Genomic DNA, 25,532 nt, shown 5'->3' with positions numbered 1-25,532 from the left:
GCATATCATCGCCGCTTTTGCTATTTTAAAAATAATAAATAATATTTTATATACATCGAATTTTTTTTTATATTTAATTAATTTTGATTTAAAAAATTAAGTATGTGGGATTTTAATTAATTAATTAATTAAGGAAAAACAAAAAGGGTGAAAACTGAAAGTTTGTCTGTAATTAGGAAAAGTGGGGGACGGGGTCGAAGGGTCGATAGATTGGGAGTCTCCAAAGAGGTTCGTGTTTAATGGAGGTGTGGATTGTGAGTCATTTTCGTTATCCAAACGCACATGCGATTATTTGCCAACTAGCTCCCGAACACGTGTCAAAATCCAAATAAAATAAGAAAATTTAACCCACCATAATTAGAGAATATTGGGAGTATTTTTGTTGCATCGAATTCGCAACATATTATTAGAATATTATTTTTTAAAAAAAATAAATAATTTTTTTCTATTGTTTTTAATATTTATCGGAATATATTTATAGAAAAAAAAAGATATATTTTTTTTTATTTAGGTTATTAGTTAAATATAGATCCAACTTTCAATAGCTTCATTTAGATCTTGTTTAGTTTAGAATATGAGTATTGTTATATGTCACTAATGGTCATTGTCATCATTCTACATAACAATTGATTCACTGTTAAAATAGCTTTTATATATATATGGGATCCATTATCATATAAACTTTTTTTATCCATATATATACATTAATTTATTATCACATACGATGGTGACAGTCACCACTGATAACAAATAACATTATTTTTAAAATATATATATATATATATACACGTATAAAATATATATTTTTAAATTTTTGAGTAGAATTAATTTTTGTTTTTACTTCTTCTTTTACAAGTCCGAATATGATTTAGAATACCATTCTGAGTTTTCAGACATCCTCAAATTAAAGTTAGTTTTTAGTTTCAAAAGTCAAAAACAATTTAATGGTTTGTGATATTATTGTATTTTACCAACTTTTAATGTTTAATGTATTAATTTTTCAATTATGTCTTGCAATTATGATATTAATAGATCCGTGTTGTACTGCTTACTTGTAATGGTATAAACCTAATTTTTTTTTCTTGGCTTTAATGTGCGTCCATACCAATGATAAAATTTTGACTCATTTATCTTGTTGTTGTATTATTGCCAAAAAATAATACATATGGTTGTTAGAGAAGACTTCCTTCTACATGTAAAATTTCCTCTGTCATTTGCATCCTGCAGGAGTTGATATTGGGACGTAACTATTAAACCAGAGGAGTAGGTGTTGAGTTTGTCATTTATTTGTAATTTTGGATTAATTAACTCTAATTAAATAGTATTTTTCATATTAGAATGTTTATTAATGATGAAATGTTATTGTTTGATTGGTTTCTATTTACTTCAATTTTATACCTTCAAAATTTATTATTTTTATAAAAAAAATAAAAAATTTACTTATTTATAATTAAATTATATTAATATTTTAAACTAATAAAATAATGATATTTTATTTTTTATTCTTAATAAATATTTTGATAATTTTGGTAACCCTATCATTACTCATTAATATTTTACCATTCAAATTGTAATAATATTTATAAAAATACTATGATTGCTGTTATATTTTTCCATCCAATTTTATTTACTAAACTATGTGGTAGAATAATGTTTGGTTCAATCTCCACTATCTAGGATATAGCTTTTTTTTTTTTTCATCAAACACTGATTTTTTTGCCACATTAACAAACAAATTTTTTGGTGAAAAAGATTGGATGCCCTCTAGCTGTACTGAAATATTTAATACCGTCCAAAATAAGGTTTTTTTTATTTTTTTATTTTGTTTTTCATGGCTTTTTTCCACCAAACAGCATTTTCATGATGGTGGGGTTTTGAAAATCATCATTTAGTTCTAGAAATTTTGATCCCTTTTTGTACCATAAATAGATCTAAGAAATTTATTTATTTTTCCCAAAAAAAACCCATAAAACATAGATAACCATATGTTCATTTATTGCTGTGTCGTACTCATATATATGGTATTCCACTTATTAACTTCATTACCAAAAAAATCCACTTATTAATTTAATTCCCAGTCATTTTCTCAATCTGTCAAGAAAAGCATTTAATGGAGCCAATTGGTTAAAGAATCTCCCAAATTATTACACGGAATTGTTTTCCTTATTGTATTTAACACCTTTTTTCTCATATGTTAATTTCCATCTAAATCCTCTCTACATTTTCAAGATCAACTGGGTTTGTTATGCTGTATACTTTTCACCAAAAAAAAAAAAAAAAAAAAAAAAAAAAAAGCAAGAATTTAGAATTAGAATATTCGCTTACCCGGTGTCTATTCATTGATAATATCCCCTGCTTATCTCATCTCATTGTAATTGTCCTTCTTCTTTCAAAATAAATAAATAAATAAATAAAATTGTAATTGTAATTGTTCTCTGCAAACTTTCACTGTAATTGTAAATATTGTAATTGTTATTTTTCTTCCAAAAAAATAAAATTGTAATTGTATTAACTAAGAATTAAAATAATTCTTTATAAGTATTAACTAAGAATTAAAAGAATTCTTTCTTTTTCTCTTTCTTTGTGTCTCCTTAATTATTGAATATAATAATGGTATGATTTGGTGGAGGATATCCTAGTTATAATTTTTAATATTCCTGGATAAAAATTCATTTCTGCCCCGTGACCCTTCATATCTAGACTTTTTTATTTATTTATTTATTTATTTTTTTGGGTGACCCAAAAGAATGCAATGAAAACTGGTTTTAGGATTCTTTTGGTGCCTATATTCGAAGTTAATTAAGATGTATTATTTTACGGTGACCTTAATCTTCTATGCTTTATTGTAGGATCCAATTTCTTTTTTAATTTTTTGCAAACCAAGATGAATAAATTCCTATTTGAAAGGTTATGCATTTCAAATTTGGTAGAAATGAGTCTATTCTTTCGCTGCAGTATTATTGTGTTAGTCAACCGTCTACCATATCTTTAAGTGAGCCATCAATATTAAGCAATTAATTTGCACTGTAGAGACAAACCGATCGATAAAATTTATATTATTATATATGTGCGCGTGTGTGTGTGTGAAGTCATGAATTTGAATAAGTTTGATAATAAAAAATATATATGTTACCATTAACTGATAAAAATATGTTTATGGGGTTTCTCTTAGGATAAAATCATTATTTGAAGTCAACTTAAATTAACTTTAAATAAAAATTTTAAATTAAATCATATACGATAAGTCAAAAATAAAAGAAGAAGAAGAAGAAGAAGAAGAAAATACTCTGTGTATCCAATTATAAGAACTCTTGGATTCTCCTATAAGCTATACTTTATTGACTACAATTTAATTATTTTTGTATTTTCATCGTATTGAATATCATGCACACATTTACCCCAAAAAAAAAAAAAAGAATACCATGCATACTTTATGCAATTTTCAACAAGTTTTACGCAGTTTAAGGGGACAATAGTAGCAAACTTATCTCATAAAAAGAACGAATATAATTGAGCACCTTTATCAATCATGAAAATAAGAGTCCAATGCCATTCGGACTTGTCGCGACAAAAATACTTTTTTAACATAACAATGTTGTATGATTGAAGAAAGTTAATGGACCAAATTAAAAATTTGATAGTAATAAAATTGATATTCTTAATATAAATAATATAGACAAAAGCACTGCCACAGCTAGATCTAGACAAAAGGGACAGACCAACCATCCATTATCACATTTTTAATGCCAGTAAACAGAGTTGGCAGAAATTTTGTTTCGTCTTGCCCCATTACTTTATTTGGTCCACTTATGTTTTTTTCCCATTTTACAATTTTTTTATTACTTATTATTGTTATTGGGAATGAGAGATTTTACTCATTTTATTATTCGAAAAAATAATAATTTTTATTATCAAATCGATCTACATCAGATATAACTATGAAAAATAACACTGAAAGGTGTCACGATGACAACCATTTATTGTGAGGAATACATTAATGAATAATTTAATAACTTTTGATGCTTAGTTTGGGTTTCTACTATCCAAGTTGAAGGAAAAGGGTTCCCTGGGGTTGGTTTGGCTATGTGCCCAAAAACACTTTTTTTTCTGTCTTTAAGATAACAACAAATTAACAATTAGAAAAAAAAAAAAATATACATTGTTAGTGAAATATTAATTTAAAATATTTTGCTTTTAAAAACTCTTGTTTTGTACTTTCTGATTCATACAGTTCATTTCGGATAAGAAGAAACCAAAATCTTGAGTTTGCTTTTGGTAGATGATCTGAATTCTGAAGTTACGTATAATACTTTGGACCCTAGCGATCACTTTGGATTTTATTATTCTTTTTTCTGATGTATTTCCTATTATAAGAAACGAATAAAGTACTTTTAAGTAATTGCTTCAAAACTTTTTGCTCAAATGAATCCAAGTTTAAGCAAATAATGACAAAAGCTATATCTAAAGTAGAGTATTCTTTTGCGAAAAATTTCATCTTCAAAGCAGTTACTTTTTGCTTGTGCTTGAAAGCAATTATTTTAGCCTTCTTGTCATTCTCTTTTTCAGTTTGTCACTAATAAATAGTACCTTTCTCTTTAAAGATAAACAAGTAATTCATAAGGTTAACATTGTTAAGGCTTAGCTACATTGATTTTATTTGATTTTATTTATTTTTTTGCTTCTCTTAATATTAAGGATGGGACGATTCTAACTTAGGCTTTCGTCCAGAAAATAGTAGATTTTGTCATATATGTGGAATTGGGTGAGTAGCTAGCGATGAGATCTTATAGCATCTTATGCTCCTATGATTCCTTAGAGCAATATCTAGAAGAAATATGACAATGTTGCCAAATAGACATGGTGACATATCATTTACCACCATTACTATCTTAGTGGGAAAAAAATTCCCACAAAATTCCTATTAAAAGGTTTTTCTGTAACCTTTTAAGAATCCGTATGAGTGGCATATGCAAAAAGCCAAAAAACCACAAAGAACCCCCCATTTTCACTTGGTGCATTCAGGAACCAAATTCTCTGAAAATCATGGGAAATGCACCTTGGAAGTTTGTGAAAGAAGCAAAAGAGGAAATAATATTTTGGAAGAAGCACTTTAGAGCATCTAAATTTCCCTATAATGGCAATGTTGGAGTCTGGACATTTAAACACACACACACACACACACACATATATATATATATATATATATATTACATGCAGACTGAAAATGGTTGAACTTTATGCCCTTAAAGTGAAGAAAATGATAGCATTAGGTCATATTTAAGTCAGAAGCTTTTAAGGTTTAGTATACATGGAATATGGTCCAAGATCTCTAAATCTCTAATGAAGTGTGCAAAGATGAAGTACTTATTTTATTTGAGACATTTTAAATGTTTATTACAAAATTAATGGAATAATGTCTTCTATAAGCTTGAGTTATGGGGATAGATTTCCAAATTTAATCCAAAGATCAGATTCTAAGTTACCACTTTTAATAAAAAGCTAAAACTAGCTTATAAATATATATATATATATATATATTTGTATACTTCAATTTTTATTATTATTTATTTAATTTGGAGTTTTTAAGTTTTGTACCATTATTATTATTATTATTGTTAGGTTATTCACACCCTAAACCTCAAGTATAAAAGATATACCATAACTTGTCCCTAAATTCTTTGTCGGTATTAGGGTCGTGGAGATTGTCAGACATCAAAATGCGTTTATAATAAATTATATCGTAATTATGGTGGTTGTCTTAATCAAATTAACTTGTCACAGCAAATTAGGTTTAAGTATATTTAATTGTTCAGTCCTGTTAACATTTCTTAAAGACATCTGATAGAAAACATTATTTATCTCTTTAGATTAATTAAGATGCATTCCAGGCTTTTCACATTTTAAATAATTCTTTTACCCAATATATATATTAGTATTAATTTATATATATATATATATATATAAAGATTTTGAAATATACAAGAAGGATTTGACATCGACTCCTATTATTATATTTATATTTTTTGTCAATTTTTCATTATATAAACTAATTCCAATTGCACTAGAGTATAGGGGCACTTATTATTTTGCTATTCATGGTAGAGCAAAATATTTAAGATCTAAGGAGGGGGGGGGGGGGGGGGGGGGGAGGGGAAGGGAAAAAAGAAAAAGCAATAGTACTGAACAATAATGTAAAAGAGAAAAATTATGAAGATTAATTAATTAAGAATCCCAAACAGCAATCGAAATGACTAACGTTATCATAGTAACCCACCTACCTTTTCCCCAAACCTCTGTTGTAGCCACAAGATCCAAAACCCCTTTTATTTATTTATTTTTAACCTAAGATTCCAATAACTAAAAAGTTTGTTGGATTTCCTTTTTATTTTTTCTTAAATAAAAACAAAAATGGTGGGATTTGAGCAACTTTTCTGGGTGGGTATTATCATTCTCTTTAGGCCGGTTGTAGCTGAAAAACCAGGCCTTTTGGGCCTTTTCAGGTTCCCAAGTTGAATATGGCGGTAATGGGCCTGCAACAAAACTTTTTTATGATGATCTTGTTCAAGAGATTTTATTTAATATTAACATAGTACGGATTAAGTTTTATCTTCCTTCTTTTTTTTTTTTTCCTTTTTTTTTTTTTTTTTAACACAGCAGGAACTATTGTTCAAAGTAAATTGACTTGATAGATTAATTTGGACTATCAATGGATTAATGCAGCAATACACTATACAGCCAAAAAAATAAAAAAATAAAAAAATAATATATGCAGTTTCAAAGCAAAAAAATAATGTATGCAGTTGTTGTATAGTTTTTAGTAAATGTAATTGTTGTATAATTACAAGAGTGAGTATTGAATAAATTATATAATTTGACATAATTACCGATTTAATAAAATATAACACGTCAGCCAATAATTTTACTAAATACAGATGGTAAGGACTCAGGGGGAACTCCTCCATATACAAGTACGAGATGAAATTTCCATTCAAAATTGATTTTTTGAATTATTTTCTAAATTTTTTGCATAAAGTTATATGTCCAAAATTGATATCATCTCCTTAATTTTTACTTTTTTTTATGTGCCTTATAAACAACTTTGACAAAGTAGACAGAGACATATATTATATACAGTGAAAATAAGTTTGTCTTTTTGACATGGGGAATCCATTTGGTTTTAGTGCCCACCCAAATAATAAAGTCGCTAATCCTTTAATATTTTATGCAAACGTCCTTTTAAGCATTTGGAAATCATTTAAATTATTTAATGAAATTTTATTAAATAACAAAACTATTAATCCACCGCATTTCTAAAGGTTTATGATTGCATACTAGTTTATTATACAATTACAGTAGTGACTTTTTTTTTTTCCTTGTCTGGTCATGATTTTTAATTGATTTTACTAGATTACTTATTGTTTTTGCTTATTAGACAAATTAATAGTCACACGCTTAATACATTAATTTTTTTATAAAAAAATAACATTAATTAGGATTTTGTTTTCAAATAATCAATTAAATGGAATTCATTATGTTTGTCTTTTTTTTTTTTTTTTTTTTTAAGTGATCAAGTAATATGCAATGTACAAGCTTTGAGTAAAAACTTATTTAATAAATTAACCAAAAACCAAAAATAAAAAAAAAGAAAAAAAGGAAAAAGAACTGAATTATACGCCCACCTGAAACTTGAGCATGGTACTACGCAGTAAACTAAATAAGAATTGCATATAAAGGCTGTCTCAAACGTAAAATTACAGCGAAAACTTGTATTCCAATAATTTATCAAATTTTCGTTACTACAATGAAATGGGTCCCGCACGATGTCCGAGATTCACCAATCCAAATGGTCCCAAAAAAACCAACGAAATCACTGGATAAATTCCTCGGCATAGGTCGATCACAAACCCAAACTAGAAAATCAGACGGATTAAAAGTAGCCAAGAAGAAAACTGATTGTGTACATTACGGTACACTGTAATTACGGTGTTCTCCTTTATTCGGAATGCTTTTTTATTTTTTAACTGGCTGAGTTATCAACTACGAAGCTCCTCTCCGTCCCTCTCTGTGTCTCTCCTCCCAATCCCTCTCTCTTCCATTTCGAAAGCTCTGAATCGCTTCCATGGCGTCCGTGCTTAATACAGTTCCTTCCATAAAATTATCCAACATCGGAACTTGTAGAGTTCGAAATAATCGGCCTGCTTTAACTCCATTTTCGGTTTCGTTTACCAGTGAGTTCACTCACTTAGAGAAACTTTTGGTCGCGCTTAAATTTTAAATTTTAGAAAATAACGAAGCTTGAAGTGGAAAAGAGTCATTTCAGAGTCTGTTTGATTATTAATTTGTTTTCCAAATTTTTAATTCCGTTTCTTTGACTTTCTCTGCAACCAAACACTTCCAAAATATTTTACTTATTAAGCCTTGAACAGTCTTTTTTTTTAATATGCAATCAAATTTTGATGAATTATCAGGGCGCAGACTTACAATTAGGGCAACGGAGACTGATACGAATGAAGGTCTTGTCAGCTTCTGGACTTTGTCATTTGATTTTTTTTTTTTTTTCTTTGAGAATTGAGAATTTGATTTATCTAAGCGTTAATTGGGAATGAATTATAGTTTAGAAATTTTGTTGGTTGATGCTTATATTTGTGTTAAGCAGTGAAATCTCAGGCACCAGATAAGGCGCCGGCTAGTAATGGTTCGAACTTCAACCAGCTTCTGGGCATTAAAGGAGCTGCGCAAGAAACTGTAAGGCGTGTGTTTATCAAAGTCAATGATTTGATTTCATATACTTTATAGAATGACATTTTCTCTATCTTTTGTATTTTTTTACTTTTTAAAATGAATTTCAATGGGGAACTGAGTTGCAAATTGATCTATGAAGCTCACAATAAAAACTACTGCTAGTTTAATGTGGTAGTGTTAATGTATCATTTTGTTAAATACCATGTTAGTGGAAATACATGAAACGTAAAAGGTGTAAACTAGTAAAGTTTATTTTGTGGATTGGAATTGTAGAATAAATGGAAGATCCGTCTTCAGCTTACAAAGCCTGTAACTTGGCCTCCATTAGTTTGGGGAGTAGTCTGTGGAGCTGCTGCTTCTGGTACTCATCTGCATCAGTTATTGTTAAACTTCTATTTTATTACCTTATGTTCCTATGAGAGCTTCCAATATCCCCTCGAGTAATTCTGATGAAAAATGTTGACATTGCAGGAAATTTTCATTGGAATTTCGAGGATGTTGCCAAATCTATTGTTTGCATGTTGATGTCTGGTCCATTTCTCACTGGTTATACACAGGTACTTTTCTTGGATGTATATTTTGGATTCATTTTGATCGAACAATATATTTGTATTTGAATAACTTCTCTGTTCATTTTTTTTTTTTTTTTTTTCAATCCAGACAATTAACGATTGGTATGACAGAGAGATTGATGCGATTAATGAGCCTTATCGTCCAATTCCTTCGGGAGCAATATCTGAGAATGAGGTATTACTGTAACTAATCATGTTATGTGTGAATTAAATTTGATATCATAATCTGTAGTTTAACTTTATTTTCAAAAATTCCCTCAGGTTATTACCCAAATCTGGGTGCTGCTGTTAGGAGGCCTCGCCTTGGCTGGTTTGTTAGATGTGTGGGTAGGTGGCTCAAACAACAAGCTTGATTTTTCTTAATAAAACATTTAAGTGATTGCCAACTCCTGATCTTTTTCCTGTATAGGCAGGACATGACTTCCCTACAGTTTTTTACCTAGCTGTGGGTGGGTCCCTATTGTCATACATATACTCTGCTCCACCTTTAAAGGTAATTTCTCTTTCTTCTGTTATCAAGTTGAACCAATGTCTATCTCTGATTCTGCAGAAAAGACTTTGCTTATATTGACTATGTGCCATATATCGTTGTAGCTGAAACAAAATGGATGGATTGGAAATTTTGCCCTTGGAGCTAGTTATATAAGTTTGCCATGGTACAATATCCTCTGCCTCACTTTCTTCTTTATGAGACTGTAGCTGTCAGATGTGAAATATTGTTTTCTGAGTTGTTATCTTTTGTACTTTAATTGAATTTTTCAAAAACAACATGATGCATGGAGAAATCTATCTCTTCTAACCATGGGATGCTTCTGGAAATAAGTTGACAGAATTGAATAACCACTTATGGTTATACACCTATATATATATATATATATATATTTTTTTTTTTTTTCTTCTCAAAAATTATTAAAATGTTGTTTTGTTTACATGAATAAAAGAACATTGAATTGGTTGGTCATCATGATTTCTCGTTCATGGATTGGAAAACTGATTAAATTGTAAGTTATATAGTCTTCATGTGAAAATGTGATAGCAGTGTGCAAGTCAGAAACAAGTACGCTAATCCTTTATGTTTGCGGTAGTTTGCTTAATTATTACAAGCTACTTCCTGTTGTAAATAAATATTGATTTAATCATTTGTTGATAGGTGGGCTGGTCAGGCTCTATTTGGGACCCTTACGCCTGACATAATCGTTCTCACACTCTTGTACAGTATAGCTGGGGTATGTTTTGTGCAGACAAGTTTCTAGATATATGTATAACATATTGCAACCAACTAACATCATATTTTTTTACAGCTCGGTATTGCCATTGTTAATGACTTTAAAAGTGTTGAAGGAGATAGAGCACTGGGACTTCAGGTCATCTATGCTTCTCTATTGCATTTTTGTAATACATTCTTAGATGTGGATGTTATAGCTCATTGTGTGGAAATGCTGTTTTCAGTCACTCCCTGTAGCTTTTGGCATGGAAACAGCCAAATGGATTTGTGTTGGTGCTATTGACATAACTCAGATATCTGTAGCTGGTAAGTTGTTTAACTGGTTTTAAATTATGTGGTCTTTCAAACTTGTGGCCCATTTTTAAGGCTAAGGATCATGACTTTTCCATTTAGAAATTTCCTCAATAAGTAGTACAATAATTTGAAATGAAAATTAGTAGCTATGAATGAGGGTTCTATGCTGCTGTCAATTAATCCAACCAAAACTAAAAAGAAAAAAATATAATAATAAAACCTTTTTAACAGATGCTCATCATAGCATATGTTAATGGTTGCAGGTTACCTGCTAGGGGCTGGTAAACCATATTATGCCTTAGCTCTTCTGGCCTTAATAATTCCACAGGTCTTTTTTCAGGTAATTCCATTTTATGAATTTTTATGGCTTTGTGATATCTAATATCCTATGAAATACTAGATACTTACTTTTCAAGCCTTTTAACTCTTATAGTTTACATTTCATTGCAAGGGGTAGCTAATGTGGACGTATTCTTTGTGAGTGGGAAATAAAATTTTAGTTCTTGTTCTTTTACTAAGTGCTTGATTCACACCTCTCTTTGTCCTCTGCAGTTCAAGTACTTTCTCAAAGATCCTGTTAAATATGATGTCAAATATCAGGTATTCTCTCTTTTTACCACTCAAAGAAACTGTGGCCGACACAGGCTTCTTTGTATGTCTAATTTGATATTTTAAAAGAAACCATTCGACCACATAAACTAGCATGTCCGCATCTGCATGGTCGTATCTGGTCTATACTGCAAGCATCATGCCTAGGTCCTGAGATGACCCAAAGCTGATCTAGTGACTTACTTTGCCACCAAAATAGGTTGAAACCCAGATCTTGTCAGTATTAAGGCTTCATTAGTTTATTTTTGAGAATATTCTGTCCGCGACCTTTTTTTGGGTATGATAATCTTGCATAGCATAGACTAATATACTCTTACCTACATTTCAGGCCAGCGCACAGCCATTTCTTATACTTGGTCTTTTGGTGACTGCCCTAGCAACCAGCCACTGATATTCAAAGCTGCAGATTAGTAAACGGAAATTGAGAGGGTATACATGACAAGTTCAGGGTGGAAAGAACAGAGAGCTGCTAAGGTGGTCTCTCTGCTTAGGTCGATTAGGGGGGAAAAAGTGAAACTCCAGCGTACATGTGGAAGTGTTTAAATTGTGCCAAATTTTGTTGTTTACACAATTAGGACCGAGTGTTTTAATTTTTGTTTTCTCCTTTTTGTGTTGTTAGTCTGGATTCCTAATTGAAGTTTATGTTGTTGTAATGTTAATAGCTTTGGGCTTTTGATGGTTCTCTGCATTGATTTTTTTTTTCCCCCTTATATTTTTCCAAGATAATATTCATTAGAAAATTGAAGAGTACTTATAATAGAATTTCCTAATTTCAGAAACCTCATTTTGTTACTTTTCTGCAAGGCACCGTACATTCTCTGGTCATGAAAATGAAGCTGGAATGATGATGTAAGATTTCTTTAGAACCGTTACTGGCCAGAATGGTTAATAGGCTCCCCACTGAAGCGGAGCAAAAGAGTCACTCTTTTTGAATGTTCTTTCTTGGTGATTCTGACCGAATGGTCAGGCACCATCTGGTCATGGTTTCAGACAGACCTCTAGTGTATAGCACTATTTTAATTAAGAATCCAAAGTGGTAAATACCCAATGGCAGTTTGATAATTTTCAAGAAATTCGACCCATGTTCTTGAAGAATGCATGTATTCGGTTATTACTTTGGAGTCTTTTACTAACTTCTCAAATCTTCATGCGACACATTATCATTTTATATTGAATATATTCTGTCTTTTCTTTACTTTTTTGTTGTTGTTGTTGTAAAGAACCTTTCCTTTTAATAAAAACGATCGATTTATTGGATTAAACAAAGGGACAAAAGCCGAAATCAGTCAACTGCTTGTTAGGATTTTTATTAACGAACCCTTTCAGGAAATAGCAGTACATGACCACATTTGATGAGCACCCCAACAAAAGCAAAACCTACATTTAGAAAACACACATGGACATAATTCAAAAACAAGTCACTTCTACGACACAAACTACACAACCTCAACACCCCACCAAAAACATACCATTCCTACTACTTCAACCAGCTAATTTACCACTACAACTACAACCACACCTACCAAAACCACACAAAAAGCCTAGATATAGCCAGTTAGCTAGCTAGAGAATATGTATATTTATCACTTATTCTTGGTTCTGTACTTGGATTCGTCAATCTCAATCCCTTCCTCAGCAGCGCGCTCTCCTCCAGACTTGTCCATGGTGCTAAGTCCTCCTTTCTTACCCATCTCATGGTAACCCTCGTGTCCCATCTGTTCCTTCCTTGTCTGCCCTCCTTTATGCCCCAGTTCCTGGTACCCTTCATGACCCAGCTGCTCACTCCTTTTATGCCCTCCTCTGCTCCGTCCTTCATTATTAATCATGTCCCATATGCAACACACACACAAACAAAGTCCAAATACAAAAACCAAACTTGTTTAATCATAAACATCCGAAATTAAACGAAGTTAAACATTCAAAAATCACACACAAAATGTTAGACAAATAAATTTTCTTTTTCTTTCTTATAAATTAGAATTGGAGATCTTAGCACCATATATATGATTAAATCAGAACTTTAAATTATGACTATTGGTCATTGTTATCTGGGTTAAAGCATGTGGCAATTCTCAAAGCATAATTACATAAAAGATTGTACCTTCAGCAAGGTGTTCCTGAGCCTCTAGGTTCTTCCCACCGGTGCCACCAGGTACAACAGTCTCTCCCTCCCTTGCCTTTTGGTCGAGTTCTTTCCTTTCCTGTTCTGACGCCATTTTTCTCTCCTACCAAACAACTTGGTATTGTACTACTTCAGACAAACTTGGGAATTAAATTAGCTCGATTGTTTGCAATACGTACACTTTGGATACAGAATTTGAACTTGAAGTGGGGAAGTGATAAGAGTTTATATAGAGGTTAAAAAGGTCAAGGGGTTGCATGAGTAAAAAGAAGTGAAAAAAAGGAGGTAGGGACACGTAATGGTGTAGACGCGGCTACAAGGGAGATACAGAGCTATGGCAGTCATGACACGCAGATGCTTTTGGTGAGTCAAAATGCTTCTAATAGCTTGTGAGAACGACACGTATCTTTTTGCCTTGCTGTAATTCAGCCTTACCCCTTCTCTTATCCCCCACTGTAACACCTTCGCCTGCTCATTAGCTTACTTAAAAGGTTATAAAACTTAAAAAAAAAGAAAAAAATTCAAAATTCTCTTATTATATCAAATATTGGAAAAAGCTTTCTAATTCCAATCTCAATTTTATATAAATATATAGTTTATAAGAAAACCAAAGTAAAATACAAGTATCAAATATATCATAGCTCTTCGTCAAGTATGCCAGCTGGCAACATTGATATATAAAACAGTGCCCCCAAGTGCCTATCTGTATTTTCTCACACTTTTTATTATTATTATTTTTTGGTAATTTATATTGTCTCATACATCATAAAAACAATAATATTAAAGTTATCAAATTTGGCTACTAATTTTAGAATGTTAAATAATATAATATTGTTTTATTAAATTTATTTTTAAGAATCTAACATATAATTTTTATCAATCATTTATATAAATATTAAAATCATTTAGCAAATAATATTTGGTTAAAAAATTTAATTAACTTTAGTATTATTGAATCGAATATGATTTTTTAAATATAGATTGTTATCCATGTAATATAAAAATTAATCACGTTGATATTCAAGTGGGATATATATATATATATATATAATATATACCATACCCACATTTCAGGGCAGCACACGGCCATTTTTTATGCTTTGGTCTTTTGGTGACCGCCTTGAATTAGCAACCACCCATTGATGTTCAAAGATGCAAATTAATTAGTCAATGGCAGTTGGGAGGATATGTATCACAAGTTCATAGTTGGAAAGCACAGAGCTGGGCGAAAAAAAAAAAAGTTCAACTCCAGCATACATGGTGTTTAAATTGTGCCAAAATTTGTTGTTTGCACAATTAGGACCGACACACTTTTTCTTTTTTGTTTCATTTTTTACCCGTTTTTGTCAATTCATCTGGATTCCTAATTGAAATTTATACTGTTATGCAATGTTAATACCTTTGGGCTTTGACAGTCTGTGTCATATTGATTTTTTTTCCCCCTATATTTTCACAAGATATTCTCTGTATTCAATCAAAATTTCAGACTAGTAATAAAATTTCCTGATCTCAGAAACCTCATTTTGTAACACTTGAAATTTTCTTTTCACAAGATATTCGATTAAATATTCCGACTCTAATAACTGAATTTCCTGACTAAAGGAACCTCATTTTGTAACACTAGGGAAATTTTCTGCAATGCACCGTGCATTCTCTGGATGTGAAAATGAATCTGATTTTAGCAGCTACTGAGAATAATAATAAGTCTCACTAGAACGGTTACTGTAAAGTTTTGTTACGTAAAGGAAATAGTATATGCAATGATCTGATTATTTACAATGATACTAGGAATAGTTATATACACGTTACAAGATAAGAACAACCAACAACAACAACTGATATAAACACCAGTGGTGATAAGAATGCTATCAGATAAGTGTTGGACTATAACTAGACTTCTTTAACCAATCTAAAACGATCAGCACAAGTTTACACACTTAACCCGTGAGTTGCTATTTTAGTTTCTCTAACAGTTACTGACCAGAATGGTTAATGGGTTTCCCTTCATTGAGATTGAAGTACCATATACGTTCTTGATGAATGCATACACACCTTGTTATGTACTTTCCAGTTTCCAGTCTTTTACTAAATTCTCGTGCACTTTTGTTTCTTTTTTCTTTCTTGTTTTCATTCTGTCTACTATTAATACGATGAACATTCTGTCACTATATTAATATGATAGTATAGCACTTGATTCAAAGAGACCTATAAATAAGGAAAAAGGAGAATTTGGTAGACGGAGATAAACAGCAAAATAAATTATACACTGTAGAATTAATTTTTATAATTGAGGTGGCGACCATTCATTGGCGGATCCCAAGGCGAATAGTATATGTTTATTTAATTTTTCTGCTAATTAATGAAGTTGTATCCTGCTTGATTAAAGGACTTCATTTTACCTGCTTTCCCGGTTTATTCAAGTATTATATATATATATATATATATTTTTTTTTTTGGTCTACGATCGAAATAAGCCAACTTATCACAAACCAACACAGATTAAAAAGAAACGAAATTAAGAAGATTGTAAAACAAGAAAAGAAAGGAGAAAGCTTTTTAGGGTATTTTATTTAACATGCCAAAAGGGCACCTTTCAGGAAAAAAAAAAAAAGAAAAAAAGAAAAAAAAGAAAAAAGCAGCACATGACCATAATTCAAAGATAAGTCACTTCTACAACACAACTACACAACAAGAACAACACCCAAAAAAAAAAAAAAAAAAAACCATTATTTCCTACTTTTAAGGTTCTTCGACGTAATATATCATTGCAACCACATCGATATAGCTATAACTATACCTACCAAAGACTCACACAAAATGCCTAGGTAGCTAGTTAGCCAGTGAGAACTATATATCATTTATTCTTAGTTCTGAACTTGGATTCATCAATCTCAATCCGTTCTTCAGCAGCACGCTCTCCTCCAGACTTGTCCATGGTGCTAAGCCCACCTTTCTTGCCCATCTCATGGTAGCCCTCATGTCCCAACTGTTCCTTCCTTGTCTGTCCTCCTTTATGCCGTCCTTCATGCCCCATGCAAATAACAAATTTAAGTACTCAAAATTGTATAAACATCAAAACAAAACAAATTCAAAAGACAGTTTAAAAGGATAACAATAATTTATAATTACATAAATTAATTGAACTACCATTTCTCCTTAAAATTAAGTCAAAAAGTATATCATTATATTATTTATATATATTTTTTAATACTTCCCTTTATATGTTCTTTTCAAGAGAATAAAAAAACATATAAAATTTAAAAAGAACTGAAAAAACAGATCTACTTGTTAAACAGACAACGTTAAAATAAATAAATAAATAAATAATGATCTAACTTTCATCGTTTAAATTTTTGGAAGAAAATAGTAGATTGCTAATACGTATATATACCTTCAGCAAGGCGTTCCTGAGCCTCCAAGCTCTTCCCCTGGGTCCCGCCAGGTACAACTGTCTCTCCATGCCTTGCCTTCTCGTCAAGTTCTTTCCTTTCTTGTTCAGATGCCATTTTTCTCTCCAACCAAACAACTTGGTACTGTACTACTTCAGATAAACTTTTGAGAAATAATTAACTCACTTGTTTGCAACACGAGGATTGAAGTAGGGGTTTTGGAAGTGATGTAGTTTATATAGAGGTTAAACAAGTAAAGAGTTTAAAGAAGACCAAAATATGGACACGTAATGGTGTAGACGCGGCTAATGGTGAGACATGGAGCCATACCTTCTTGACACCTCAGATGCTTTTGGTCAGTGAAAAATGCTTGTAAGAGCTTGGGTAAATGACACGACTTCTATGAAGTTGCGGTCATTCGGTCTTGTCCCTTCACTGTAAGTACTCCTTCACTTGCTCATTAGCTAAACAAAAGGTTATAAAACATTACAACAACAAACTTGAAAAAAAAATAAAAAATCAAAATTCTCTCATTGATTCATATACTAATGGTAAAGCTTTCTAATACGGATTTCAATTATATATATTGTTGTTTTTGTGACTATAAATTCTCATTTAAGAAGCTTGAAAGTAATTGTGAACATGAGGAGATGAGGAGTTGATGGGATGATGTTTGGTGATGAAGTGAAGAGGAAGGAAACAAGGAAAACAAAACAAAAAAAGACAGCTCAACGGGCAAAATTATTGTTTTATCCTTCTTTAATGATATGTAAGTTTAGGACTCAGTGTTCAATAGTAAAAAAAGGTTTTTTAATCTGGTTTTAGAGAGAAAAACAGTGGGGTTCATCAAAATCTCATCAACGGTGTTATATGTTTTTGGTAATTAAGCTTGTAATCTTTTTAGTTAATAAAAATCATTATTTACTTGCTTGTCATGGATGTAAATCATCTTGATTGAACCACGTAAAACTTTTATATGTTTGTCTCTCTCTCTCTCTTTCTCTCTCCCCCCTCTTATATTTATGTGTTTGTCTTTTTTTCTTTAAATTTTTCATTGGGTTTTCTTGTAAAATTTTCTATTGCATTTATATTTGCTTAATTGTGAACTGTTGTGAATTGTTTGTTTTTTGTGGGTATATATATTACTTGCTATATACAGTATATATATAAAACCAACTAAAATAAAGTATCAAATAAAATATGGCTTTTTGTCAAATTGAATCCTGGAAAATACCCCGGCTGGCAACATTTAATCAAAAACAATAAAAAACTCACTAAACTTATTTAATAAATTAATTTAGGATACCAAACAGTATAATATTATTGGGTTTAGCTTTTATAGTATAGTTTTTTTGTCAATTACCACAATAGCATAACACATCATTCAGTAATACAATATATGGTGAAAAAATTTGATCTGATGGCCCCAACAGACTTCTTTATGTGTCTAATTTGATATTAATTTTAAGACATCGCATTGGACTATATGTATAAACTATCATGTCTGCATCAGCATGTTGAGAAATACACAACCTAGCATTTTTATATGGTACATATATCCAATTAAAACATGGTATGCATAACAAAAAAATCACACGTCATGTTAATGGGTCAAAGATAGCTTTTAACACCTAACCCTGTACATTTCCCAGTCGTCTTCATCTTTAAGCTTACTATTTCCTCTGTGTAAATACTCGTAATTCTTTTCTCCGTGAGCCTCTATCACAATCTCGTTTATAATCTTTACCAGATAAATGTCTAGTATCAAATTTATTTCAATTTTATTATTTTCAAATTGATAGAAAATAACTCATTAAAAAAAAAAATGCGGAAGCAAAGGAATGCTGGTGTTCAACTGCAATGGAAAATTATGGGAACCCACCCAGCACACAATTATCCACCAAATCTTGTTTTTTTGGATATGAAAATTGGAATTTTTTCACAATGGAATAGGGAAAAATAAATAAATAAATAAAAAGGAAAAGTAACGGTGATGAACAGCTTTGGATTTTATTTGACTCATTAATATATGAGTGTCATATTTGTACCATGTAAGATGCCAGATTGTGGACACTATGTGTATGAATAATTTCTCTTGGTATCTGCTCTATACCGCATGCCTCATGGCCCGAGCCTTTGGAAAAGAGCCAACTGCCTCTACGTTTTGTCGACGAGCAGCAAAAATGGTTTGATGTGGATTTTAATGTTTTGATTTTTATTTTTTCCATTAAAAATTCCTTCCATAAAAAATTTTCCCAGTTAAATATTTAGATTTTTTTTCCTTATTTTTTCATTCAAAAATTCCTCCCTGTTTTAGTTTTTCGCCCAATTTAATTTTTTAATATTAATCACATAAAGATATTTTTTTTCCCAATAACTTTTTGATTTTATTTTAAATGTACAGCAATCATTTTTGAATGGAAGGACTAGAGGTAAGTATTCCAAAGACCGTATGCTACGGACAATTTTGCTAGCAAAATAGGTTTATATTCAAAGAGTCCAGACCTTCTCAGTTAGTATTAGGGCTTCAGTTTTTATTATAGATTCCTGTCAATAACTATAACCCTATCTTTTTTAAAACCCCCCAAAAAAATAAAATAAAATAAAATTATTACTCTTTTTTGGTAGTCTATCTGCTTAGGTCGATTAGAAAAAAGTCAACTCCTTCATAAGTGTTTAAATTGTGCCAAGTATTGTTGTGTAGACACTTAGCACCGATGTAACGTTAATAGCTTTGGGCTCTAATAGTTCTCTGCATTTAATTTTTTCCCTTATTTTCATAAAATATTCAATTAAAACTTTTTAGAGTATATATATATTAATAGAATTTCTTTATATATATATTAATAGAATTTCTTCCTTTTTTTTTTTTTTGGTTTTGAGGAAATAGAATTTCCTTGATTTCAGAAACCTGATTTTCGTTTTTGAACCAAATAGACCACTTACACTGTCACAAACCAACACATTAAAACAGAAATTAAATTTTAAAAAAAAATATAGAAAAGAAAAGAGAAAGCTTGATATTATTTTAATAACGTACCTGACAAACACAAGGGGCACTATTCAGGAAAACAGTAGGACATAACATATTGATAAGCACCCCAACAAAAAGCAAAATGTAGCTTAGAATACATACATTTAGATAGGATTCAAAAGACATTCACTTCTTCAACACAAATACACAACCAGAAACAACACCAAAAACCATACCATTTCCTACTTCTTCGACTTAACTAATACACCACAACTACAACTACACCTACCAAAAACCACAGAAAAGACATAGGCTATATGACTTGTTATTAGCCAGTTAGAAAATATATATCACTAATTATTCTTTGTTTTGTTGTACATGGATTCATCAAGCCGAAACCCTTCTTCAGCAGCACGCTCTTTTCCAGACTTGTCCATGGTGCTAAGCCCGCCTTTCTTGCGTCCTTTTCCATGCCCAATGCAAATAACAAAATAAAGTACTCAAATCAACTTCTTAATTGTTATAAACCATTAAAAAAAAAAAAGTTAAAAAGACTAAAAATAATAATATCAATAAGAATTATAATAACCTTCAGCAAGGTGTTCCTGAGCCTCCAGGCTTTTCCCACCAGTTCCGCCTTTTACAACAGTCTCTCCCTCCCTTGCCCTTTGGTCAAGTTCTTTCCTTTCCTGTTTTGATGCCATTTTTTTATTTTTCTCTCCCACCAAACAAAACTTGGATCGTACCTGGAAATTAATTAGCTAAAGTTGTTAATTTGTTTATGAGGAAGTGAATCGGTAGTGATGGAGTTTATATAGAGGCTAGAGAAGGTAAAAAGCTTGCATGAGTAAAAGGAGATATGGACACGTAATGGGGTAGACGCGGCTAAATGGGGGACATGGTGCTATGCCCGCCATGACACGTTGATGCCTTTTGTTCAGTCAAAATGCTTGTAAGGGCTTGTGGTACCGACACGAGTCTTTTTATTTTTTATTTTTTTATGCCTTGCGGTGATTTGGCCTTGCCTTTTCTCTTAACACACACTGTATGTAACTCAACTTGCTCATTAACTTGCTTAAAAGGCTATACAAGATTAGAACAAACTGAAAGTTTTCAAAATTTTATTAATATTTCGAATATTAGCAAAAGTTTCTAATAAGAATGTCAATATATGGTCAAAAAGACTTTTTTGGACCGTGATAGGCCTGTTCGGATTAAAATTTAAAACTTATCGTTTATATACATATATATATATATATATATAATTTTAAAAAAATCAATTAAAGTAAAATAAAAAAACCCAAATAAATTGTAGCTATTTGAAAAACAAAATCCAAAAAAAATGGTAATTATTTGTCAAGTTGAAGGGAGAAAAGTATGCCAACGGGCAAGTTTGAAAGAAAACACCTGTTTGCTTGTAAGTATCAAATGACATTTTAGTTTGTATTCATATGGTTAGTCGGAGAACAACTTAGGCGCAAGGATGATACCACATCATCCGATTTAATCTATAATCTTATATTCAAAATTCAACAGCTTCTTATGGGGAAAAGAAAAAAAAAAAGTTAGTGAAGAATATAAATGATATGGTGATAAATATAAATGATATGGTAATCTACCTATCAATAGTTCAAAGTTTTTTTTTTTTTTTTAAAAAAATAATTCATCTTATATTAAAGCAAAAATTCTTAAAAGTCTTAACATTCAAAAAAATGAGCCGAAAAGAGTTGTTTGAACTTCTCAACTCTCTCAAGGGTGGAGGTCAACCAAAAAAACAAGAAGAAACCTCTCAAGGGTGGGGACATTGGACTTCGGGCCCCAACAGAAATCATGATCTTATTTGGGCTCGGAAATTAAACCTTGCCTCGTATTGCGGGTCTTGGGCTATTAAAAAAACAAAAAAAATAAATAGAAGCGGGAAACGCTGCTTCCCGAGCACGTGGCTAATAAATATTTATATTTTTTATATTACAAAAAATAGAGTTTTTTTTGGTATTTTATTTGTATATCCACTGGCGCACGTCAGCAATTTGATGTATGCCGTTTTTTGTACTGCTTTGCCTCACATGCGCTGCCAGCCTAACCAGTAAAAAAGAAAGAAAGCAGTCCACCATACCATACGGAGGAGGAGAGAAGGGAAGTGAAAACGCAATTTCTCTTCCTCTTCTCCTTCTTCCTCTCTTCTTCTCTTTCAATTAAAACCATAGCTTTCGAGCACCCTCAAAGACCCAAGTCACCAAACCTCGAAACGCCATGAAAGACCAGCATGAAAACCCTAACACCACCACCCAGCCGAAGAAATCGATCCCTCCTTACATGAAGGCCATGTCTGGTTCGATTGGAGGGATCATGGAGGCTTGCTGTCTTCAACCCATCGATGTCATCAAGACAAGACTGCAGCTCGACCGGACCGGTACCTACAAAGGGATCCTTCACTGCGGAGCCACGGTTACTCGTACGGAAGGTGTCCGAGCTCTCTGGAAGGGCTTGACCCCTTTCGCCACGCACTTGACTCTCAAGTACGCGCTCCGTATGGGCTCCAATGCCGTTCTTCAGTCCGCCTTTAAGGATTCCAAGACCGGCAAGATCAGCAATCACGGTCGGCTAATTTCCGGGTTCGGAGCCGGGGTTCTTGAGGCTCTCGTCATTGTTACGCCGTTCGAGGTAAATTTGCGTAATTGCATTTCTTTTGATTTTTAAATTTTTTTTTTTTGTTGCAATCGGTTCTAAATTCATGCTTGTTTTGCATCTTCCTAGATTTATAAGGAATATAAAGGTGTATAATATATGGAAATATGTTGCGTGGAAAATATATTTTATTAATTATTTGCTTAATCATTTTATAATATATTTTTGTTTGCGTTTGCCGTGCATAACTTTCATAGAAAATAGATTTTACGGATCCCAAATTCGAGGAAGTTTCTTTAATTTTTTATTTTCCATTGAAATGTTAATCTCTTGGGTCGAAATTTATGGCATTGTTTGTTCTTAGTACTGGGTTTCTCGTACAGTGGATAAATTGTCTGGTTAACCATGGAAATGGAATTGAAGAAAGTGATGAATTATTTTGCTTCAATTGGGATGTGGTGGGAGGTCTCCATATATAGCATTTGGGGCATGGCTTCTATTTTTCACATCTAAATTCTAATATTTTCATTTTCCCACCAAATTATAAAAAAAAAAAAAAAAAATCATCTAACTGTACTTGTTATTTAATTTGGTTATATCAAACAACAGCATCATGATAGATGGGATCTAAACTTAGAATATATATATATATATATTTTTCTTTTTTGCCTTTCAGTGTTTTTCTTTTTTTAATTTTTTTTAATTTGCCTTTATATTATTTGGAATTTATGAACAAAATGGTCCTCTAATTTGTATGCTTAATATATAAAGAAACATGTTGAGATTGATTAAAATTCTTATGGAACTAAAGCTATTTGAAGCATGTTATTCCTTATTTCCTCGTCTTGAGATGCCATTGATGGATGATTTCTTTATTCTGAGTACAAATGCTAGGTTTTAGTTACAACTTTTAGGTCCAGAAAAGTAACGAACCTATCTGGTATTCAGCTCAAAACATAGTCATTAATTGATTGACACTTGAGCGCATGCTGAATGGTGACCTTCAATCAGAATTTTGGGGTCAATAGTAATTACATTCAGGCTAGGTGCTAGCACACCCTTTCTGATATCAGTTTGCAGTTTTTCCTAATTCTTTCTGTGACCATTTGTTCTCTTTTGAAATAAGCAATGGCTAATGAGTTTTTTGGAAATACTTTAATGCATTATTCTCCCTCTCTTCTCCATTTTGAGATTCTACATATGTATTTTTAGAAGGATGAATTAAAAGATTAATCCATGTTTATAATATGAATGATTTGCACTGTTGCAGTTGTGAAAAAGGTAAAAAGTTGAATGATCTGATATCAGCATGGAAAATAGAATTATGAGTTAACAGCCTGCCGTTTCCTCCTTGTCAAATTTTTTATTTTTTTATTTTTTTATTTTTTATGCTCCTTAAGATGTCTTTCACATGATATACCATCTAGTCAATTTCTAGCTAATAGTAAGTTTTGCAGGCTTCAAATGTAGCTTGAATCCCCTACTCATTAGATTCAAAATGCTTGATAAGCAGCATAAATATTACCCCAAAAAAAAAAAACTTACAATAAATGAAAGGAAACAAAATATCTGCATTTGAGGTTTAAAGAATATTGGGTACTCCTCCCTATTCTTTTTCTGTTTCCCCCTCTTAAATGGGTTGTTATAATTATTGCTGTATTGTTTGGCATATGGCAGAGCTCACTATGCTCATCACTGTAATATTTTCTTTGATCAGATCAATGGTGATAACTAAGAAGTTGGTTTGAATTTATTCATTCAGGTGGTGAAAATTAGACTGCAGCAGCAGAAAGGACTGAGTCAAGAGCTTCTTAAGTACAAGGGTCCTGTACATTGTGCTCGCACAATCATCCGGGAAGAAGGACTCCTTGGGCTCTGGGCAGGGGCTGCCCCAACTGTTATGCGTAACGGGACAAACCAGGCTGCCATGTTTACAGCAAAAAATGCCTTTGATGTTTTTTTGTGGAAGAAACATGAAGGTGATGGTAAAGTCCTCCAGCCATGGCAGTCTATGATATCAGGATTTATAGCAGGTACGGCAGGTCCTGTGTGCACCGGCCCTTTCGACGTTGTGAAAACAAGGTTGATGGCTCAAAGCAGAGAAGGTGGAAATTTGAAGTATAAAGGCATGATCCATGCCATCCGGACGATTTATGCGGAGGAAGGACTACTCGCCTTGTGGAAAGGACTATTGCCCCGGCTCATGAGGATCCCTCCTGGGCAGGCCATTATGTGGGCAGCAGCTGATCAGATTATGGGTTTGTATGAGAGAAGATATCTTCACAATGCACCCTTGTAGGTACATTTACGTTGTTCTGCTCGTTCTGGGTTTGGATTCTATTGCAAGCCTTTATATTCATAAATCATTTTGTTGAAATTCATTGGAGACACTAGTTTCAAGCATGATGAAAAAAAAAAAAAAAAAAAAATCCTAACATCGGAGGATAACCAATATGTAGCAGAAAGGATTAGGATTTAGGAAGAGAAACAATTGTGGTGGCCACCATGAAGTTCTTTCCATTTTCTCCCACATGGTCCATAAGGCCCAATGTGGGTCCTGTATCTGGGCCTGAAGCCCGTTGTATAACCCCAAAAGAAAAATTGTAATGGAAATTTCATTTTTTTTCACTCGGGAAAAAATATGTATGCCAAAAACATTTATAAAATTTGGTCAAATCTGCTTTTTTTTTTTTTTAATTTAAGTTTCGTACAGTTAAAATTTTCAATTTTCCAACCAAACGTTAATAAAAAATTCTAAAATTTCCAACCGAATGTTAATAGAAAATTTCTATTCTAAGATTCCCATGGAAGTTTCAAAATCATCCTTTAGAAATAAATTTCTTCTATTTAAATTTTCGTATAAATTCTTATGGTTGTATTTACTTAAATATTACACTTGCAAGTGTGATATTTACCCATTTGTAAAATGTAAGGGTTTAACGTGTTAGTAGGAAAAAATAATTTTATCGGGTCAAAG

At 31.8% G+C, this 25,532-nt stretch overlaps 5 protein-coding genes across 6 annotated transcripts; 2 read left to right on the top strand and 3 right to left on the bottom strand.

The window, feature by feature from the left end:
- The first annotated feature begins 8,021 nt into the window (after positions 1 to 8,021).
- Positions 8,022 to 12,124, top strand: LOC107430876 (chlorophyll synthase, chloroplastic). Of its 2 annotated transcripts, none has more exons than XM_048464229.2 (15): positions 8,022 to 8,228; positions 8,469 to 8,513; positions 8,654 to 8,745; positions 9,016 to 9,103; positions 9,214 to 9,299; positions 9,403 to 9,489; positions 9,576 to 9,641; positions 9,724 to 9,807; positions 9,909 to 9,970; positions 10,465 to 10,540; positions 10,616 to 10,678; positions 10,764 to 10,845; positions 11,097 to 11,173; positions 11,386 to 11,433; positions 11,771 to 12,124. In XM_048464229.2, exons 1-15 carry the CDS (start codon positions 8,120 to 8,122, stop codon positions 11,831 to 11,833), a joined length of 1,128 nt encoding a protein of 375 aa, XP_048320186.2. In that variant the 5' UTR covers positions 8,022 to 8,119; the 3' UTR covers positions 11,834 to 12,124. The 2 variants fall into 2 exon arrangements, with proteins under 2 accessions (XP_048320186.2, XP_015897235.3); XM_016041749.4 differs by having other exon boundaries at positions 8,026 to 8,228; positions 8,657 to 8,745.
- A 597-nt stretch (positions 12,125 to 12,721) lies between these two features.
- LOC107430878 (protein SLE1) lies at positions 12,722 to 13,760 on the bottom strand. Its single transcript, XM_016041751.4, has 2 exons — positions 13,544 to 13,760; positions 12,722 to 13,252 (listed from the first exon to the last, which is right to left on the bottom strand). Exons 1-2 carry the CDS (start codon positions 13,656 to 13,658, stop codon positions 13,026 to 13,028), a joined length of 342 nt encoding a protein of 113 aa, XP_015897237.3. The 5' UTR covers positions 13,659 to 13,760; the 3' UTR covers positions 12,722 to 13,025.
- Positions 13,761 to 16,104: 2,344 nt separating this feature from the next.
- Positions 16,105 to 17,172, bottom strand: LOC132799071 (protein EMB-1-like). The gene is made up of 2 exons (XM_060818430.1): positions 16,956 to 17,172; positions 16,105 to 16,585 (listed from the first exon to the last, which is right to left on the bottom strand). The coding sequence occupies exons 1-2, from the start codon at positions 17,068 to 17,070 to the stop codon at positions 16,419 to 16,421; spliced, it is 282 nt and encodes a 93-aa protein (XP_060674413.1). The 5' UTR covers positions 17,071 to 17,172; the 3' UTR covers positions 16,105 to 16,418.
- Positions 17,173 to 19,950: 2,778 nt separating this feature from the next.
- LOC132804272 (late embryogenesis abundant protein EMB564-like) lies at positions 19,951 to 20,715 on the bottom strand. Its single transcript, XM_060818431.1, has 2 exons — positions 20,517 to 20,715; positions 19,951 to 20,390 (listed from the first exon to the last, which is right to left on the bottom strand). Exons 1-2 carry the CDS (start codon positions 20,629 to 20,631, stop codon positions 20,281 to 20,283), a joined length of 225 nt encoding a protein of 74 aa, XP_060674414.1. The 5' UTR covers positions 20,632 to 20,715; the 3' UTR covers positions 19,951 to 20,280.
- A 1,256-nt stretch (positions 20,716 to 21,971) lies between these two features.
- On the top strand, positions 21,972 to 25,183 carry LOC107430868 (mitochondrial succinate-fumarate transporter 1). Its single transcript, XM_016041738.4, has 2 exons — positions 21,972 to 22,591; positions 24,318 to 25,183. Exons 1-2 carry the CDS (start codon positions 22,181 to 22,183, stop codon positions 24,852 to 24,854), a joined length of 948 nt encoding a protein of 315 aa, XP_015897224.1. The 5' UTR covers positions 21,972 to 22,180; the 3' UTR covers positions 24,855 to 25,183.
- The last annotated feature ends 349 nt before the right edge of the window (positions 25,184 to 25,532 follow it).

The sequence above is a fragment of the Ziziphus jujuba genome, chromosome 6, assembly GCF_031755915.1.
Source record: "Ziziphus jujuba cultivar Dongzao chromosome 6, ASM3175591v1".
Classification (NCBI taxonomy): domain Eukaryota; kingdom Viridiplantae; phylum Streptophyta; class Magnoliopsida; order Rosales; family Rhamnaceae; genus Ziziphus; species Ziziphus jujuba.
This window is presented reverse-complemented; position numbering and strand designations above follow the sequence as displayed.